The 21,144-nt window shown below is 43.5% G+C and overlaps 1 protein-coding gene across 2 annotated transcripts in view; it reads right to left on the reverse strand.

Annotated features, from left to right (window-relative positions):
• Window positions 1-20,627, reverse strand: part of LOC144680463 (uridine-cytidine kinase-like 1) — a 91,768-nt gene extending 71,141 nt beyond the window's left edge. The window contains exon 1 of one of the 2 annotated variants that reach the window (XM_078541430.1): window positions 20,504-20,627. In XM_078541430.1, the coding sequence (XP_078397556.1) occupies window positions 20,504-20,580 (77 nt within the window). In that variant the 5' untranslated portion in view covers window positions 20,581-20,627. The remainder of the gene's footprint in view (window positions 1-20,503) is intronic. The other variant, XM_078541431.1, reaches the window with a different exon arrangement.
• Window positions 20,628-21,144: the final 517 nt, after the last annotated feature.

Below are 21,144 nucleotides of genomic sequence, written 5' to 3' on the forward strand. Positions count from 1 at the left end.
ATATGTACAGCTGAGATTTGGGCTTTTTGAGAGTGTAGACTAAAAGGTCAGCAGAAATGGAAAAAGCAAAGATGATGATAAAGCATGGATAAAGGCTTCAGCAGTGGATGGACAGAATCAGGCAATTTTATGGAAGGGTTATTGGTGATCTAAAGGATGTGATACCTGAAGATCAGCAAAGCACCAAGATTTTGCCTGATCTGGTTCAGGAATAGCTCTTCCTAGGGTTGTAAAGGTCACAACTATATTAAGCTTTACACCAGTGGATCTGTCCAAGGTGTTGTTACATATACTTGTTTTTAATGTTGTAAAATGTCCAAAGGCACTTCACAGAAACATTCTCAAACAAAATTCGACACTGGGTCACTTAAGGAGACATTTGAGTGCTTAATCAAATAGTAGTCTTAAAGGAGCAAGAGAATTTTTTCTTTATTCGTCCTTGGAGTGTGAACATTTATAATGAATGCTTGCTTTGCCAACAATCTCTAATTGCCTTAAAGTGGCGGTAAGCCACATTCTTAACCGTTGAAGCCCCTGTGGTGTAGGTATACTCTTCATGCTTTTTGAGAGTGTGTGCCAGGATTTTGATCCAGCAGTGAAGGAATGGTAACTCAGGGTGATATGTAACTTGGAGCGGAACTTGCAGGTGCTGTTCTCATGCATCTGCTGTCCTTGTTCTTCTAGGTGATAGAGGTTTAGATGGTACTGTTGAAGAAGCCTTGGCAAGCTACTGCAGTGCATCTTGTAGATGGTACATGATGCAGCTACTGTGTGCCAGTGGTGGAGGGAGTGAATGTTTAAGGCAGTGGATAGGGTGCCAATCCAGCGGATTGCTTTGGCTTGAATGGTGTCAAACTTCCTGAGTGTTGTTGGAGCTGCGCTCATCCAGGCAAGTGGAGTATTCATCCCACTCCTGATCTGTATCTTGTAGATGGTGGATAGGCTTTGAGGAGACAAGGAGTGAGTTACTTACTGCAGTATTCCCAGGCTCTAACCTGCTTTTGTAGCCACAAAATTTATATTGTTGGTCCAGTTAAGTTTCTGGTGAATGGTAAAGCCCAGAATGTAACAACGGTAATGCCGCTGAATGTCAAGGGAAGATGGTCATTGTCTGCTGTGTGGTGTGAATGTCACTTGCCATTTATCAGCCCAAATCTGAATGTTGTCCAAGCCTTGCTGCATGGGGACATGGACTGCTTCAGTATCTGAGGAGCTGTGAATAGTACTGAACACTGAAATCATCAGCAAACATCCCCACTTTTGACATTATGTTGGAGAGAAGGTAGTTGAAGAAGCAGCTGAAGATGGTTGGGCCTAGCACACTGCCCTGAGGAACTCCTGCAGCAATGCCCTGCGCTAAGATGATTGTGGTTGAAGGCCAATCATCTTCCTTTGTGCTAGGTATGACTCCACCTAGTGGACAGTTTTCTCCTCGATTCCCATTCGCTCCAAATTTTGCTAGGGCTCCTTGCTGCCGCACTCGGTCAAATGCTGTCTTGGTGTCAGAGGCAGTTAACTCAGCTCATCTCTGGAAGTGCTCCTTGTTGTCCATATTCGGACTAAGGCTGAAACGAGATCTGGAATTGAGGTGAAAAGTACTGCAGGACTAAAGATTCTTGCTCTATTTTGGTCAAAAATCTTGCTCCTCCTCCTCATAACTGCATCCTAAGATGTGAATAGCTGTGTTAATGCTTGCACGTGAACATAGATGCTGTGCTGTTCTGCCTTGTTCTGTTCTACAGGCTGTGCTTACAGGATGTCTTTCAAGACTTACAATTAACAAAAATTTGGCTTGTTGGGTGAAACCTTGTGAAGCTCCTGGGACCAGGAAACAAGGTGGGTGGTGACACTTAATTGAGCGAGAAGCAAAATGTCAGCTTCCCAATGGCAGGATGAAATTACAGAATTAAGTTGGCAGCAGATTGAGCTTCCCAGCGGCAAGTGTCGGGCACTTCATTTTAATATATTTGCATGTTATGCATGCTAAGTAAGAAGCAACATCACCAAAATTAAGTGTACCTTCCCATTTAAGTAATCAGAAAACAAAAAACACATGCTTCAGATTTACAAATCCTTAAACATGTGGTACAGCAGGTGAGGTTGTCTTCCTGGTGGATTTGGGTTGAGTAGGAGCTGCTTTTTCCTCTATGAGAAGCTTCATTCAACAACTGGAGAGGAGGCATTGATAATCAAGATTGGGTGACGACAGTTGAAGGTGAAAAAGAGGAATGAGGCATTGCTGACCGAGGGAGGGAGGGAGGGGGAGGGGACTGGAGGTGGAAGTCAAAGGAGAACAGGGTATGGTTGACTGAGGGAAGGAGGGAGACAGGTGGCAGCCCTATGAAGTCTCATGGGAGAGGGAGGAAGCTGTACTAAGCAGGGAAGGTCAATGTCAAAAGGAAGCATGGTTGTGGAGAGGTCAAGGATGTTAGAGGGAGGGTTGAGGATGATTGATAGCATGGTATGGTTGAGGGTAATGGGCTGGGGATAGGGAGGTGGGCAGATGGGCAGATGGCATAGTTCTACTGTGCCGGGGAGAGCTCGACAGAAAATGATAGCTGGTCAAGGGTGATTGGGGTGGATCAAAGGCCGCCGAAGGCAGGGCAAGGGTGGTGGACTGAGGGTTGAGGATGATGGAGGGAAGATCAAAAAGGGGACTGAGGGGCATTGGAAGGCGATGGCTTCCAGTTCCAGGGTCACTGTGCAAATGTTCACGGGCATGGCTGCGTTAACAAGAAGAGTTCTCTGCAGTGAACCTTGAGGATTAAGTTGACAACAGTGGGGTGGGTGAAGACCAGGGTGTGGCTGATGCTAAGTATAGGCCTTCCCATTGGTCAAGTGCTCAGGACAGGAGGGCCTCCTGCTGCCATCCCTTGGAAACAGGACCACCTGTCCTGGGAGTGTTTCTTTCTTTTTTGTTCCTGGATGACCTGGAGGAGAACCTGCAGGGTGGCATCACTGAATGGTGGGGCCAGTCTTGCTCGCTCTCAAACATTTTCCACTTTTGTATGGGGTGGCAGCAGCTCCAGGGATCCAAGGATTGCAGGTGGAGAGTGGGTGGCAACAGTTGCAGATCCCAAATCCTACTCTCAGACAGCGAGAGTAATGCTTCTGGCATGCAGGGAATGAATGCTTGTCCAAGTGCCCTTTAAAATGTGGTGCCCAGGCCTTCAACCCCATAAGGTAATGTCAGGAGTGTCAACTTCCTGTTTACCCCTGTCACATGATTTGCCACACTCCTCATGCATAAATACCTAGTTGGTTGGCTGCTGCATGATCACATGGCCAGCTGGCCCACCTACGAGAAGTGTCACATACTTCTGGTCCCACTGTCACCGACAACCTTGCCACTACCAGAAGATTCCGCCCTCTAACACGTTTCTGATATCAGACAGTGTTTTGATATTTATATGTAAACCTGTGTGGGGTAAGGGAGAAGATAGACAAAATCATCAGAGCAAGATTGGACTTGGCCTGAGCTGTATATTTCCCCAAACCCTCCATTTTGACATGCCAGAATGTCTTCAAGAAAATCAAGAACCCGCAACTTTTTATAGCTATGACCAGAAACGGCAGACAGTTCCACGATAGCTAATATTTGGTCATTCCTAGGGTGGTTCATTCTCTTCCATCCAATCCTTATGATAAATGGCCCTGTAACGAAACCCAGGCTTCATTAATTTCCTCAACTGGTTTCATTCTGCCATTCATGGAAGAAGTTTTTCATTGTTTAGCTATGAAAGTATTCTTGTACCATTTCATGACAAGATAATAAATTTAGAATGACAAAGGTTTCGACAAGAATGTTTTAATTTTTCTTTTTGCTTAATAATCTCAGTTCAGGGACTGTGGAGCTAAGAGATGCGCTGCTGAGAGTTAGCATCGTATTTTAATGAAGCAGACACACTAGTGTGTTGGCGATGACAGACTCTCTGACATGTTCTAGGTTCCAGGGATGAGACACTTCAGTTATGAGGAAAGATTGGAGAAGTTGGGACTGTTTTTCTTGAAGAGAAGGCTGAGAGGAGACTTGATAGAAGTTTTTAAAATAATGAGGGGCCTGGACAGAATAGAAAGGGAGAAACTGTTCCCGCTCATAAACAGATCGAGAACCAGAGGGCACAGTTTTAAAGTGTTTTGCAAAAGGAGCAAATGCAAGGTGAGAAAGAACTTTTTCACACAGCAAGTAGTTAGGGTTTGGAATGCACTGCCTGGAAGTGTGGTGGAGGTAGGTTCAATTGAGGCAACCAAGAGAGCATTAGGTGATTATCTAAATAGAAAAAATGTGCAGGGTTACAGGGAAAAGGCAGGAGATTGGTACTAAGTTAAAATGCTCAGAGAGCCGGTGCAGACACGATGGACCGAATGGCCTCCTTCTACATCGTAACAATTCTGAGATTCTATGTGTACGGAATATGTAGTTACTATTGTTTTCAATTCTAGTCTTTTTTTGTTAGGTCAGGCTTCTTTCTGCTTCTGTAGTGTGCAGAAAATCTTGCACTTAAACTATATAATTTTGTGTAGTGCCTCATCACATGCAAAAAGATCTCAAAAGTACTTGATAAATTGAATTAGTTCCAGAGACCAATAACTATCAGTAAAGAGTTACAATATCTCCTCTAAGCACAGCTTCAGTCCCCCCGCAAAAGGTGGGTGGGGAAGAATGTTAGAAATTTGGTAACTCAATAGCGGAGGAAATTTAAAGTTTCTGATGCAAAGGTTTTGTCTGTATATTACTTAGTTCTCAGTTAAAATGTTCCTGACCCCAGTCATTACATCAAATGCAAGCTGTATGAGAACAAAATACAGTGAACTCTCGATTAATCAAATCCCAGGGGAACCACCTTGAAATTTGAGTTAAGCAGAACTGTGTGATAGCTGCAGAGGCCCATTGTGCCACGCAAATGCATCTCTATGTAGCCCAATATGCCTAAAATGCATTCTATTTGAAATGTCACATATTGGGCCCTCACTGCAATGCATTGAACACCACCCTAATGCCAGAGATGGGCATGTTCTCTGATCAAGCTGCCTTGAATCACATTAGCAGAGTTCTTTGATGTTGGGCTAGGCAGCCATCCTCATCTTCTTCCTTGCCGGAGAGGATGCCTATTTGATGAACTGTTCCAAGATGTTCGCCTTGGTTTTCAGAATGGTGGACAAACTTATGGGAATCTCCCACTTCTTCATGATTCCCATTTTCTGCTACACACCATGCTCTATCAACGTCATCTTCTCTTTGATCGACACTTAGCTTTCTCTCAGGTTTTGCCACTTGCACGTTGCTTCATAGAGAAACCTCAATGCAAAATGACAGCTTGTTCAGCAATTCATATTTGAGTGCGCTAGATCTATCCACTCCTCTCTGATTGGCCGGTACAGTCACATGACCAATGGCGAAGCGGTCAGCTTGTCGCGCCGCAGGAACACCTCTATTGCGAAGGATTTCAGCATTATTTTTCTTGCTGGCACCAAACAAAAGTTTTGCTAAACTGCATCGATCACTGTGGAATTTCAGCTAATTATGGGCATTGTTTTATGGTTTTTGCTATTCTGCTGGTGGGAATGGTTGAGAACTTAGACACAAGCAGAATTTCGTGCCATCTGAATTTGACTCAGGGATTTTACTGTAACACTACATATGAAGCCATTTGGCCAATCATGCCTGTGCCAGGTCTTTGAAAGAGATGTCCAATGAATCCCACTCCCCTGCTCTTTCCCCATAGTCCTATAAATTCTTTCCCTTCAAGTGTTTATCCAATTATCATTTGACAGTTACTACTGAACCTTTCAGTCATAACCTGCTGCATAAATAAAAAAATCCTCATGTCACCACTGGATCTTTTTCCAGTCATGTTAAAACTGCACCCTCTGATTATTGACCCTCTGTGTCTGGAAACAGTTCTTCATTTACTCTATCAAAACGATTCATGATTTGAACATCTCCATGAAAACTCCTTCACTGCTCTAAGCCTAACCGTAGTCCCCCATTCCTAGTACAATTCTAGTAAACAAAAACAAAAACAGAAATACCTGGAAAAACTCAGCAGGTCTGGCAGCATTGGTGGAGAAGAGCACAGTTGATGTTTCAAGTCCTCATGATCCTTCAACAGAACTAAGTAAAAATAGGAAAGGGGTGAAATATAAGCCGCTTTAAGGGGTTGGGGGGGGGTGTTGGGACAAGAAGAGCTTGGTAAAGGGCCAGTGATAGGTGGAGATAACAAAAAGATGTCACAGACAAAAGGACAAAGAGGTGTTGAAGGTGGCAATATTATCTAAAGGAATGTGCTAATTAAGGGTAGAAAGCAGGACAAACAAGGTACAGATAGCTCTAGTGGGGGTGGGGTGGGGTGAAGGAATACCAAAAAGGATAAAAGGTAGAGATAAAACAATGGATGGAATTACATTTAAAAATAACGGAAATAGGTGGGAAAAGAAAAATCTATATAAATTATTGGAAAAAACAAAAAGGAGGGGAAAAAACGGAAAGGGGGTGGGGATGGAGGAGAGAGTTCATGATCTAAAATTGTTGAACTCAATATTCAGTCCGGAAGGCTGTAAAGTGCCTAGGCGGAAGATGAGGTGCTGTTCTTCCAGTTGGTGTTTTCTCAATGCAAACTGGAGGAACAGCACCTCATCTTCCGACTAGGCACTTTACAGCCTTCCGGACTGAATATTAAGTTCAACAATTTTAGATCATGAACTCTCTCCTCCATCCCCACCCCCTTTCCGTTTTCCCCCCTCCTTTTTGTTTTTTCCAATAACTTATATAGATTTTTCTTTTCCCACCTATTTCCGTTATTTTTAAATGTATTTCCATCCATTGTTTTATCTCTACCTTTTAGCCTTTTTAGTATTCCTTCACCCCACCCCCACTAGAGCTATCTGTACCTTGTTTGTCCTGCTTTCTACCCTTAATTAGCACATTCCTTAAGACTTCACCCCACCCCACCCCCACTAGAGCTATCTGTACCTTGTTTGTCCTGCTTTCTACCCTTAATTAGCACATTCCTTTAGATAATATCACCACCTTCAACACCTCTTTGTCCTTTTGTCTGTGACATCTTTTTGTTATCTCCACCTATCACTGGCCCTTTACCTAGCTCTTCTTGTCCCAACACCCACCCAACCCCCTTAAACCGGCTTATATTTCACCCCTTTCCTATTTTTACTTAGTTCTGTTGAAGGGTCATGAGGACTCGAAACGTCAACTGTGCTCTTCTCCACCAATGCTGCCAGACCTGCTGAGTTTTCCAGGTATTTCTGTTTTTGTTTTGGATTTCCAGCATCCGCAGTTCTTTGCTTTTACAATTCTAGTAAATCTCTTCTGCAGCCTCTCCAAGGGCTTGACATCCATGCTAAAGCTTGGCCCAAATTTGAACACAATATTCCAGCTGAGGCCTAACCAGTGTTTTATAACAAAATGTAACTTTGTTTTTGTACTCTATACATTTATTAGTAAAGCCAAAGGTTCCATATGCTTCATTAACAGCCTTATCAACTTGTCGTTTCACCTTCAAAAATGTGTACACATACACCCCGAGGATTCACCTGGTTCTGCACCTCGTGCTTCTCATTCTCATTCTTCCCATCAAAATGTATCACTTCACACTTCTCTGCATTAAATATTAACTGCCATGTGTCTTGCCTTTTTGTCAATTTATGTCCTGGATTTCTTTTTACAGTGTATTCTTTCATGGATGTGGGTGTCGCAGGCAAAGCCAGCATTACTTGCCCATCCATAAGTGGCCTTGGCGAGCCAATTTCTTGAACCGCCACAGTCCAACTGGTTGATGTTTCTGTAGGGGTTTCTGGTACAACAGACTGACTTGTTAGGCCATTTCAGAGGGCAGTTAAGAGTCACCCACATTTCTGTGGATCTGGAATCACAGGTAGGCCAGACCAGGAAACATACAAACATATGAATTAGGAGCAGGAGAAGGCCACTCAGCTGCCAGCCTGCTCTGCCATTCAATAAGGTCACAGAAAATGTTGGAAAAACTCAGCAGGTCTGATAGCATCTGTGGAGAGAGAAACAGAGTTGACGTTTTGAGTTCGTATGACCCTTCTTCAGAGCTACAGAGAAGTAGAAATGTGATGAAATTTATACTGCTTAGGGTAGGTGGAGCAGGTGAAGCTGGATAAAAGGCTAGCGATAGGTGGGGGCAAAGGAGAGATTGACAAAGATGTCATGAACAAGAGGACAAAGGGAGTGTTAATGCTGGTAATAAGGGCAAAAGAAGTTGCTGATAGTGGCAAAGGTAAGAAAGCAGAATGTGATAATAGCAGAACAACGGTAAGCACTCTGAAAAGAACAACATGAACAAGTAACAGGTGGCCCTTGTGGGGGTGGGGTGGGGGGAGGGGCGGTGGTGGGGAAAAAAGGATCAAAAATGGGATAAAAGGGGGATAAAACAATGAATAAATGAATAAAAATAAAAATGAACAAAAATAAAAATAAGTGGATAAAAAATAAAATGAATTTTGGAAAAAAAGGGGATTAAAGAAAACAGGTGAAGATTTGGAGAGTGTTCATGGCCTGAAGTTGTTGAACTCAATGTTAAGTCCGGAAGGCTGTAAAAAGTGCCTAATTGGAAGATGAGGTGCTGTTCCTCCAGTTTGCATTGGGGTTCACTGGAATATTCCAGCAGGCCAAGGGCGGACCATGTGGGCATGAGAGCAGGACAATGTGTTGAAATGGCAAGCAACAGGAAGGTCTGGGTCATGCTTGCGGACAGGCTGAAGATGTTCCGCAAAGCGGTCACCCAGTCTGCGCTTGGTCTCTTCAATGTAGCGGAGATCACATTGGCAGCAGCAGATGCAGTAGACCAAATTGAAGGAGGTGCAAAGGAAGCACTACTTCATCTAAAAGGAGTGCTTGGGCCCTTGGACAGTGAGGAGGGAGGAGGTAAAGGGGCAGGTGTTGCACCTTTTGCGATTGGATGAGGAGGTGCCGTGGGAAGGGGGTGAGGTGTTGGGGGTGATGGAGGAGTGGACCAGAGTGTCCTGGAGGGAACAGTCCCTACGGAATGCTGACAGGGGAGGGGTGAGAGGAAGGTGTGTTTGGTGGAGTTGGCGGAGGATGATCCTTTGAATGCGGAGGCTGGTGGGGTGAAAAGTGAGGACAAGGGCGACTCTATCATGGTTCTGGGAGGGAGAGGAAGGCATGAGGGTAGAGGTGCAGGAGATGGGTCGGACATGGTTGAGGGCCTCATCAACCACAGTGGGTGGGAAACCTCGGTTAAGGAAGAAAGAAGACATGTCAGAAGCGCCATTTTGGAAAGCGGCATCATCGGAACAGATGCGACGGAAGCGAAGAAACTGAGAGAATGGGTTGGAGTTCTTACAGGAAGCAGGGTGTGAGGAGCTGTAGTTGAGATAACTGTGGGAGTCATTGGACTTGTAATGAATGACCCCACATTCTCTATTTCTGGTGAAAGAAAGGGAGGGAAGTGTCGGAGATGGACCATGTGAAGGTGATAGAGGGGTGGAAATTGGAAGCAAAGTTGATAAATTTTTCCAGGCCCAGACAAGAGCATGAAGCGGCACCGAAACAGTCATCAATTGTTCAGTGAGAAGTAGTTCAGCCAGACGGAGGTGAGTAGTGGTGGATGAGAGGCCCGAGCAATCCCCATCTCTCACTGAACAATTTCTCCTTTAACCTGTCTCACTTACTCCAAATAAAAGGTGTGACTATGGGTGCCCGCATGGGCCACAGTTATGCCAGTCTCTTTATGGGATATGTATTCTTGTTCCAGTCCTTCTCAGGCCCCCTCCCACAACTCCTTTCTTTGGTGCATCGATGACTGTTTCGGTGCCACTTCATGCTCTTGTCTGGACCTGAAAAATTTATCAATTTTGCTTCCAATTTCCACCCCTCCATTACCTTCACATGCTCCATCTCCGACACTTCCCTTCCCTTCTATGACCTTTCTGTCTCCATTTCTGGTGATAGACTGTCCACCAATATTCATTACAAGCCCACCGACTCCCAGTTACCTCGACCACAGCTCCTCACACCCTGCTTCCTGTAAGGACTCCATCCCATTCTCTCAGTTCCTTCGCCTCCGTTGCACCTGTTCTGATGATGCCACTTTCCAAAACGGCGCTTCTGACATGTCATCCTTAATCGAGGTTTCCTACCCAATGCAGTTGACAGGGCCCTCAACTGTGTCTGACCCATCTCCTGCACCTCTGCCCTCACACCTACCTCTCCCTTGTCCTCACTTTTCACCCCACCAGCCTCTGCATTCAAAGGATCATCCTCCGCCATTTCCGCCAACTCCAGCACGATGCCACCACCAAATATATCTTCCCCTCACCGCCATCAGCAGCCCGTAGGGAGCTTTCCCTCTGCGACACCCTGGTCCACTCATCCATTACCCCCAACACCTCATCCCCTTCCCATGCAATCGCAAAAGGTGCAATACCTGCCTCTTTACCTCCTCTCTCCTCACCATCCAAGGGATTAAATACTCTTTTCAGGTGAAACAGTGCTTCCCTTGCACCTCCTATAATTTGGTCTACTGCATTCGCTGCTCCCAATGTGTCCGCTAACTGGGGCAGACTGGGTGACCACTTTCCGGAGCACTTTCAGTCTGTCCGCAAGTATGACCCAGACCTCCCTGTCGCTTGCCATTTTAGCACACCATCCTGCTCTCATGCCCACATGTCTGTCCTTGGCCTGCTGCAATGTTCCAGTGAAGCTCAACGCAAACTAGAGGAACAGCAGCTCATCTTCCAATTAGGCACTTTACAGCCTTCCGGACTTAACATTGAGTTAAACAACTTCAGATCATGTACTCTCTCCTCTATCTTCACCCTTTTTCAAAACTCATTTTTATTTTTTATTTTTATTAATTGTTTTATCCCCCTTTTTATCACATTTTCGATCCTTTTTTCCCCCACCACCGCCCCCTCCCCCCACCCCACCCCCACAAGGGCCATCTGTTCTTTGTTCATGTTGTTCTTTTCAGGGTGCTTACCCTTGTTCTGCTATTATCGCATTCTGCTTTCTTACCTTTGCCACTATCAGCAACTTCTTTAGCCCTTATCACCAGCATTAACACTCTCTTTGTCCTCTTGTTCATGACATCTTTGTCAATCTCTCCTTTGCCCCCACCTATCGCTGGCCATATATCCAGCTTCACCTGCTCTACCCACTTTGAACAGTATAAATTTCCTCACATTTCTACTTCTCTGAGATCTGAAGGAAGGTCATACAAACTCGAAATGTCAACTCTGTTTCTCTCTCCACAGATGCCGTCAGACCTGCTGAGCTTTTCCAGCATTTTCCGGCATCTGCAGTATTTTGTTTTTATTTATTCAATAAGATCAAGGCTGGTCTAATTGTAACCTCAACTCCATATTCCTGCCTACCTCCAATAACCTTTCACCACCTTGCTTATCAAGAACATCTGCCTTAAAAATATTCAAAGACTCTGCTTCTACCACTTTTGAGGAAGAGAGCTCCAAAGGCTCATGATGCTCAAAAAATTTCTCCCCATCTCTGTCTTAAACGGGCACCCCCTTATTTTTAAACAGTGGCCCCTAGTTCTAGATCCCCCCACAAGAGGAAACATCCTCTCTACATCCACCCTGTCAAGACCCCTCAGGATCTTGTATGTTTCCATCCCAATGCCTCTTACTCTTCTAAACTCCAGCGAATACAAGCACGTCCAGCTTTCCCTCATGAGACAACACTCCCATTCCAGGTATTAGTCTAGTAAACCTTCTCTGAACTGCTTCCAACACATTTACATCCTTCCTTAAATAAGGAGACAAATACTGTACAAAGTACTCCAGATGTGGTCTCACCAATGCCCTGTATAACTGAAGCATAACCTCCCTACTTTTGTATTTAATTCCCCTTGTAATAAACAATGCCATTCTATTAGCTTTCCTAATTTCTTGCTGTACCTGCAGAAAAAGACCATTTATGCTTACTCTGTTTCCTCAAGCTAGCCAATCTTCTATCCATGCCAACATGTTACCCACTACACCATGAGCTTTTATTTTCCACAATAACCTTTGATGTGGCACTTTATCAAATGCTTTCTGTAAATCTAAGTACAGTAGATCTACCGGTTCCCCTTTATCCAGAGCACGTGACTTCTTCAAAAGAACTCTAATAAATTGGTTAAACATAATTTCCCTTTCACAAAGCCATGTTGACTCTGCCTGATTACCTTGAATTTCTCCAAGTGCCCGCTATAACGTCTTTATCAACAGTTTCCAACATTGACAGATTTGAGGCTAACTGGCCTGTAGTTTCCTGCTTTCTGTCTCCCTCCCTTTTTGAATAAAGGGGTTACATTCACTGTTTTCCAATCAAATGGAATCTTCCCCAAATCTAAGGAATTTTGGAAAATTAAAACCAACACATCAACTATCTCAAGTCATTTCTTTTAAGACCCTGTGATGAAGCCCATCAGGATTTGGGACTTCTCAGCTGCAGCTCTGCAGAAAGGATAGCAGATTTCCTTCTCTAAAGGATATTTGTAAACCAGATGGATTCTTACGACAATGAAACATTACTGAGACTAGTTTTCAATCTCAGATTTAATTAATTAATTGAATTTAAATTCCACCAGCTGCCATGGTAGGATCTGAACCCATGTCCCCAAAGCATTAGCCTGGGCCTCTGCAATACCACTACACCACTGTCTCCCCACCACCCTCCCCGCACCTCACCTCACCCCCCCCCCCCCCCCACCGTTTCCTGTTAAAATCTTCATTATTGTTTACTGTATTTCCAAGTTTTGTATCATCTGCAAATTTTGAAATTATGCCCACTATGCCCAAATCCACATTGTTTACATGTCAAAGAGAGAAGTGATCCTAATACCAACCTCTGGGAACCACCACTGTAAACTTCCCTCCAGCATGAATAACAATTGTTCACCACTACTCTCTGCTTTCTAACAACTGGCCAATTCAATACACAGCTGCTATCCTTTTGATCCATTGACAACAGTTCTCCTTATAGATCTGTTATATGGTACTTGGTCTATCACATTTTCAAATTTATATAGACATCAAATGCTCTATCCTCATCATTCCTCTCCATTACTTAATCAAAGAACTCAGTTAGTTAAATATGATTTGTACTGGCTTTCATTTATTTGCTCATTATTTTCTGAGTGCTATTTAACTTTGTCCCTTAAATTATCCTACTAATGTTTGGCCAACTGGCCTTCAATTGCTGGGGTTATCACTCTCCCATGTTATTAAACAGGAGTGTAACATTTGCAATCCTCCAGTCATCTGGCACCACTTCCTATAACTTAGGAAAAGTGCAGGCAGGCCCTCTGCAATTTCCAGCCTTACTTCTCACAGTAAACAAAGACTCAACCCATCCAGAATGGATGACTGTTCCACTTTGAGTACTGCCAATCTTTTATCCTATCCTTTTTTATCCTATCCAATGTGGCTATCAAGGAATCCTTTACTGATACAGTGGCAGTATCTGCTTCTCCAGCAAAGATAATGCAAAACACTCATTTAATACTTCTGCTATGTGCTTCCACAAGATCTTTTTGGTTCCCGATTGGCTCCACCCTTCTTCTGACTACCCACTTACAGGTTTATAAAAGACTTCTTGGTTCACCCCTCTTATTCCTTTCTAACTTTCCCTCTGTAATTTCTGTATCCAGATTGATTATCTACGTATTATGAACCTTAAATTTATCAGCCCCTTTCTGTCTCATTTTAACATCTATATTTTAGTCACCCAGGGAGTTTTAGCTTTGAATTCCCTTCCTTTCCCCTTTGTGAGAATGTGTCTATCCCTATCTATTTGCAATTCTAATTCACTTGGACTAAATACCTTTTGAATTCACTTAAAATTAGCCCCCCTCCAAGTTTTGCACTTGATTGTTCCTTGTCATTCCCCACGACTATTCTAACTTGATATGCTGTAACCTCTCCAGTCCAGAATGCTTGATAGTCATTTCTGGATTTCAGAATTTTCTGGGTTTTAGAATGTGTGAGACCCAGAAAACACCATAGATATAAATATTTACCTAAATAATAAAACAGTGGTGAAACATTATAAAATAGTAATAAAAATTATTTTACTTATCCAAACACTGTATCTCCCATGTTTTGACTCCCAATGTACTGTACTAAAATGATACCTTGCGATGTTTGGGTCTGCTCAAACAAAATTCTGGACAACTGCTTCGAACACTAGATTTCAGTCTGGAGGGGTTATAGTGTATTATGATCACTGTTCCCGAAATAAGCCCCGACTGAAAAATGCTCCACTTGCTCCATTCCATTCCCCAGAAGTAGATAAAGCACTGCTTCACACACATAATCACAGAATTGCTATGGTGCAGAAGAGGGCCATTTGGCCCATTTTGTCAGCTCTCCTTCCTCAGTGGGTTGTAAACACTGATGTTTAGTGATAAAAGATAAGTTCACATTAGGAGTAAATATATGCAGGAAGATGACGTCTTGTGCAGCTAGATGGACAGAAGCAAGGGGAAGATTTTGTGGATCAATTAAGTTACAACCATCCCACCGCTTAGAGGTGTAAATGTTGTAGAGCATGGTGTCTAACTTCCTTTCCTGGCTCTCACATGCACATACCAATTAAGAGCAGGAGTAGGCCACTCAGCCCCTTGAGCCTGCTCCATCATTCAATAAGATCATAGCTGATCTGACTGTAACCTCAACACTACATTCCCATCTACCCCCAATAACCTTTCACCACTTTGCTTATCAAGAATCTATCTAGCTTGGCCTTAAAAATATTCAAGGATTCTGCTTCCACCACCTTTTGAGGAAGAGAGTTCAAAAGACTCAGGACCCTCAAAAAAATTTCTTCTCACCTGTCCTAAATAGGCGAACCCTTATTTTTAAACAGTATCCCCTAGTTCTAGCTTCTCCCACAAGAGGAAATATCCTTTCCACATCCACCCTGTCAAGACCCCTCAGAATCTTAAAGTTTCAATCAATCACCTCTTATTCTTCTAAACTCCAGCAAATACCAGCCTAGCCTGTCCAACCTTTCCTCATAAGACAACCCTCCCATTCCGGGTATTGGTCTAGTAAACTGTCTCTGAACTGCTTCCAATGCATTTACATCCTTCCTTAAATAAGGAGACAAATACTGTACAGTACGCCAGATGTGATCTCACCAATGCCCAATATAACTGAAGCATATCCTCCCTACTTTTGTATTCAATTCCCCTCAAAATAAACAATAACATTCTAATAAATTTATAATTAAGGAAAGCCAGCCATGAACTCCGCCCCCTTGCCACCAACACCATTCCTTTCCCTGGCAACTAAGCCTGTCTAAGGCTGAACCAGACTGCTTGCAAATTCTGAGTCATATTTGACCTAGTCGAGCTTTCAAACACATATTCACGCCATCTCTAAATCCACCCATTCTCGCCGCCATAACACTGCCCAACTCTGCCCTGTATAAGATTTTCTGTTGCTGAAACATTTACCATGTCTTCGTTACCTCCAGACTTGACTATTCTAATGCACTCCTGGCCAGTCTCCCACATTCTACTTTACGTAAACTTGAGGTCACATCCAAAATTCTGCTGCCCATATCTTAACTTAAACCAAATCCCATTCACCCATGCTCACTGACCTGCAATGGCCTCTGGTTAAGGAACATCTCAATTTTAAAATTCTCACCTTGTGTTTAAATCCTTCCACAGCCTTGTCCCCTCCCTATCTCTACCATCTCCCGCAGCCCTACAACCCTCCAAGATATCTACACTCTAATTCCAGGCTCCAATGCATCCCCAATTCTAATCGTTCCACCATTGGTGGTATGTCTTTAAATGCCTAGGCCTGAAGCTCTGGAATTCCCTCCCTACCCCTCTCCACCTTCTTTAAGACAGTCCTTAAAACCTCTCCCTTTGGTCAAGCTTGTGGTCATCTGGCTTAATATTTCCTTATGTAACATGGTGTCATATTGTTTTTTTAAAGCCTTCAATAAGCATTTTAGTGCTTTTACTACTTTTAAAGGCACTATATAAATGCAAGCTGTTGTTTTAACCCCATGAACATTTTACCAATTTTAAACAAAGTCAAGTGTAGACAAACTGAAGGGGGATTTGAGGATTATCCATAAGACGTAGGAGCAGAAGTAGGCCATTCGGCCCATCAAGACTGCTCCACCATTCAATGAGACCAAGGCTGATCTGATAATCCTCAACTCCACTTTCCTGCCTTTCCCCCCCATAAACTTTGATTCCCTTACTGATTAAAAATCGGTCTATCTCAGCCTTGAATATACTTAATGTCCCAGACTCCAGAGCCCTCTGTAGTAAACAATTCCAAAGATTAACTACCCTCTGAGAGAAGAAATTCCTCCTCATCTCTGTCTTAAATGGGCGACCCCTTACTGTCGAGATTATGCCCTCTGATCCTAGACTCTCCCACAAGGGGAAACAACCTCTCAGCATCTACCCTGTCAAGCCCCCTAAGAATCTTACATGTTTCAATAAAGTCACCTCTCATTCTTCTATACTCCAATGAGAACAGGCCCAACCTACTTAACCTCTCCTCATAAGAAAATCCCACCATACCTGGGATCAACCTAATGAACCATCTCTGGACTGCCTCCAATGCCAGTACATCTTTCCTTAGATAAGGGGACCAAAACTGTTCACAGTATTCTAGGTGTGGTCTAACTAGTGCCTCGAATAGTTTTAGCAAGACTTCTCTATTTTTATACTCCATTCCCTTTGAAATAAAAGCCAACATTCTATTTGCCTTCCCTATTACCTGTTGAACTTGTAGGTTAGCTTTTGCGATTCATGCCCGAGGACCCTCAAATCCCTCTGTACTACAGCTTTTTGCTGTCTTTCTCCATTTAAATAATATTCAGCTCTTCTATTCTTCCTGCCCAAGTGCATAACCTCTCATTTTCCCACATTACATTCCATCTGCCAAGTTTTTGCCCACTCACATAAACTGTCTATATCCCTCTGTAGACTCTTTGTGTCATCCTCACCACTTGCCCTCGTACCTACTTTTGTGTTATCCACAAACTTGGCGATAGTACATTCACTTCCTTCATCCAAGTCATTAAAATATATTGTAAATAATTGTGGCTCCAGCACTAATCCCTGTGGCACTCCACTAGTTACGGGTTGCTATCATGAAAATGCCCCCCTTATCCCAACTCTCTGTCTTCTATTAGTTAGCCAATTCTCTATCGATGTTAACACACTATCCTCAACACCATGGGCTCTTATCTTAAGTAGCCTTATGTGCGGTACCTTATCGAACAGCATTTGGAAATCCAAATATATTACATCTACTGATTCCCCTTATCTATCATGATTGTTACCTCCTCAAAGAATTCTAATAAATTTGTCAGACATGATTTCCTCTTCATGAAGCCAAGCTGACTCTGCTTGATTATATTATCCATTTCTAAATGCTCTGCTATAACATCCTTTATAATAGACTCTAACATTTACCCAATGACGGATGTTAGGCTAACTGGCCTATAGCTACCTGTTCTTGTCTCCATCCCTTTTTGGCAGTTTTCCAATTCTCTGGAACTTTTCCAGAATCTAAGGATTCTTGGAAGATTACTACCAGTGCATCCACTATTTGTGTAGCTGCTTCTAAAATATCCTAGGATGTAACCCATCAGGTCCAGGGAGCATTTCGGCCATTAGCCCTATTAGTTTCCCTAGTACTTTTTCTCTAGTGATAGCTATTGTATTTATTTCCTCCCCCCTGCCCCCCTTGATTATTTAGTATTTTTGGAAAGCTATTAGTGTCTTCTACCATGAAGACTGATGCAAAATATTTATTCAATTCCTCTGCTATTTCCTGCTTCCCCATTATTATTTCCCCAGCCTCATTCTCTAAGGGGCCTATGTTCACTTTGGCCCCTCTCTTCCTTCTTATATATTTAAAGAAGGTCTTACTGTCCATTTTTATATTACCTGCTAGTTTATCCTCAAAGTTTATTTTCTCCCTCTTTATTGTTTTTTCTGGTCATCTTCTGTTGATTTTTAAAACTTTCTCAACCCTCTGGCTTACCACTAATCTTTGCCACATTGTATGTTTTTCCTTTCAATTTGATACACTCAGCTTCCTTGGTTAACCATGGTTGGTTTATCCCCTTCCTAGAATTCTTCTTTCTCACTGGGCTATATCTTTGTTGTGAATCATGAGCTATTTTCTTAAGTATCTGCCATTATTCATCAAATGTTTTGCTGCTAAACTCCTTTCCCAGTCCACTCCAGCCAACTCTGCCCTCATTCCTTTGTAATTACCCTTATTTAAGTTTAGCACAGTTGTTTCCGACCCAAGTTTCTCACTCTCAAACTGAATGCTAAATTCCACCATGTTATGGTCACTGTTTCCTAGGGGAACTGTTAGTCTGAGGTCATTTATTAAACCTGCCCCATTACACATTCCCAGATCCAAAATAGCCTGATCCCTGGTTGGATCCAGCATATTGTTCTAGGAAACTGTCCCAAATACTATGAATTCTTGCTTGTGTCTACCTCTGACAATTTGATTTTCCCAATCTACAAGATGATTAAAGTCACCCATGATTAACGTTCTGCCTTTTTTACACACCCTCATTATCTCCTGTTTTATTCTCTGAACTACATCATAGCAATTATTAGAGGGCCTACAGATTACTCCCACCAACGTCTTCTTCCCCTTGTTATTTCTTACCTCCACCCATATGGACTCTACACCCTCCAATTCAAGATCGTTTCTTGCTATCATACTTATTCCATCTCATACTAACAAGGCTACCCCACCACCCTTTCCTTCCTGACTGACCTTTCAAAAAGTCACATACCCCTGAATATTTAGTTCCCAGCTTTGATCTCCTTGTAACCACATCTCTGTAATGGCTATAAGATCATACCCATTAACCTCTATTTGTGCCGTTAATTCATTTATTTTGTTCCAAATACTACATGCATTTAAGTAAAGAGCCACTAATTTTGTTTTCTTTATACTTTTTTCCCCCTTTGACCCTATTTGCTGCTTTTTTTTAATGTTTGGACACTGTCCCTTCCTGTCACACTCTGGGTATCATTGCCTAAATAGCTACTCTGCAATGCCGCCATATCCGTTTGCTTTGTAAGCCTACATATACCCTCTCCAGAACCAACTCCCCCCTCCCCCTATTTAGTTTAAAGCCCTCTCTACAGCCTTAGTTATTCGATTCGCCAGGAGACTGGTCCCAGCACAGTTCAAGTGAAGCCCCTCCCACTGGAACAGCTCCCTTCTACCCCAGTACTGGTGCCAGTGACTCATGTGTGAAAAACACTATTTGGTGTTAACGTTTCGAGTACGTATGACCCACCATCTACGGACTCGAAACGTTAACTCTGTCTTTCTCTCCACAGGTGCTGTCAGGTTTGCTGAGTTTTTCCGCAATGTTTGTGTTTGTTTCAGATTGCCAGCATCTGTAGTATTTTGCTTTTACTTTATTCGGTGTGTTTGATAGATTTATTAAAAAAAATCAAATCTTTGATTTCACAAATTTCGTGTTGTCGTGTTAATTAAAAAAGTGCAAGTGAATGTTTAAAAATGACAAGCTTGTAAGAAGGTCCCTGGCGTTCTGTAAATACTTCCGGCAACTTGGTTCAATTTCAACTTCATTATCAAGGATAAAAAGGCTCTAGCATGGCCCAAATGAGACGGATGTTCAAAACAAAAAATTACTGCGGATGCTGGAAATCCAAAACAAAAACAGAAATACCTGGAAAAACTCAGCAGGTCTGGCAGCATCGGCGGAGAAGAGCAAAGTTGATGTTTCGAGTCCTCATCACCCTTCAACAGAACTGATGAAGGGTCTGTTGAAGGGTCATGAGGACTCGAAATGTCAACTTTGCTCTTCTCCGCCGATGCTGCCAGACCTGCTGAGTTTTTCCAGGTAATTCTGTTTTTGTTTTGAGACGGATGTTCCCTGTACAAGCCAAAGATCTGACCTGCTTCTTCTATTGCCATCACTTTAAGCAGCAGAATCGGTGCGACTTCCAGTGTCCACCCTTCACTTCTACATTGCTACCAGCTTAAATTGCCCGTCAGGGTGGTTATGGTGCAGCCAGGTAGATTTGGCACAACAAAACCGGCACCGTCCAGGCACAGTGAGCCAGGTATCCAGGAACAAACTGCGGCAGAGAAGTGGCCTTCAGATTCAGCCATTCCCCCAAAGCTTATGCTACACCAAAAAGGGGAAAGTGGGGGGGTTGCAGCGCGAGCGCGCGCGCCCTCCCGCCCACGCGCGCCCACCTTGTCCCCTGGAGGAGGCACGAGGCGTCCCGCCCACGCCCATGCTCCCGCTCGGCGGCGGCCCCCGATAACCAGGTTGCCCTTGGTAACCGCCCGCCCCAGTCTAGGCCCGGCTTCCTCTTCACCAACTGCCATTCCCCCTCCTCCTTGCCCCACCAGATGCAGGGAATTCCACAGCCGCCGCGATTCCCATAAACCGCGTTAACTGCTTCGGGAAGCACACTCCGTCCCCTGCCCTTTATTATACCTGTCCGACCTGGAGATGCTCCTATCCTCCTCCTCCTCCTCTCCCACCATTGCCATCTGGTCCACGTTCCCCGCCATGGCTTCCCGGCTCTCCGCTCCCTTGCGTAATGCGTAGACTGGATGACGCCATCACGCCGGCGGCTTTCCCCCATGGGCTGCGTTGTCCCCGTTGGCTTTGGTGTTGAATTAAAATGATCTCATCTTTTCAAGGTCAGTGTACATTTAATCAAATGTATAAACACGGCATTGGAACTAAATCTGAAAAGCGACCTTCCAAAAGCTGACGACCAAATCCAGTCGGATGAAAGGTTATCCACTTTCTTTCTCTCCCCACCGACGCTGCCAGACTTGCTGGATATTTCCAGAATGTTCTGCTCGTGACTTAAAAACGGTCCTGGCCACAGGTTTAGAATGTAAAAGTCACAACACTGAACGTGCCAATTTTTTTTTTTGTTGAAAAATACACTTTATTCATAAAATATCTGGAAGAACATTACAAAACATTTCAAAATCGCCATCACAAAAAGTACAATCAGATTCAGCTTTTACACATTGGATCACCGGGTGCATCAGTACAATCAATGACTATTATAATCACAAAAACAAAAATACCTGCAAAAACTCAGCAGGTCTTGACCATCA

This window comes from Cetorhinus maximus, chromosome 5 (genome assembly GCF_964194155.1).
Source record: "Cetorhinus maximus chromosome 5, sCetMax3.hap1.1, whole genome shotgun sequence".
NCBI classification, from domain to species: Eukaryota; Metazoa; Chordata; class Chondrichthyes; order Lamniformes; family Cetorhinidae; genus Cetorhinus; species Cetorhinus maximus.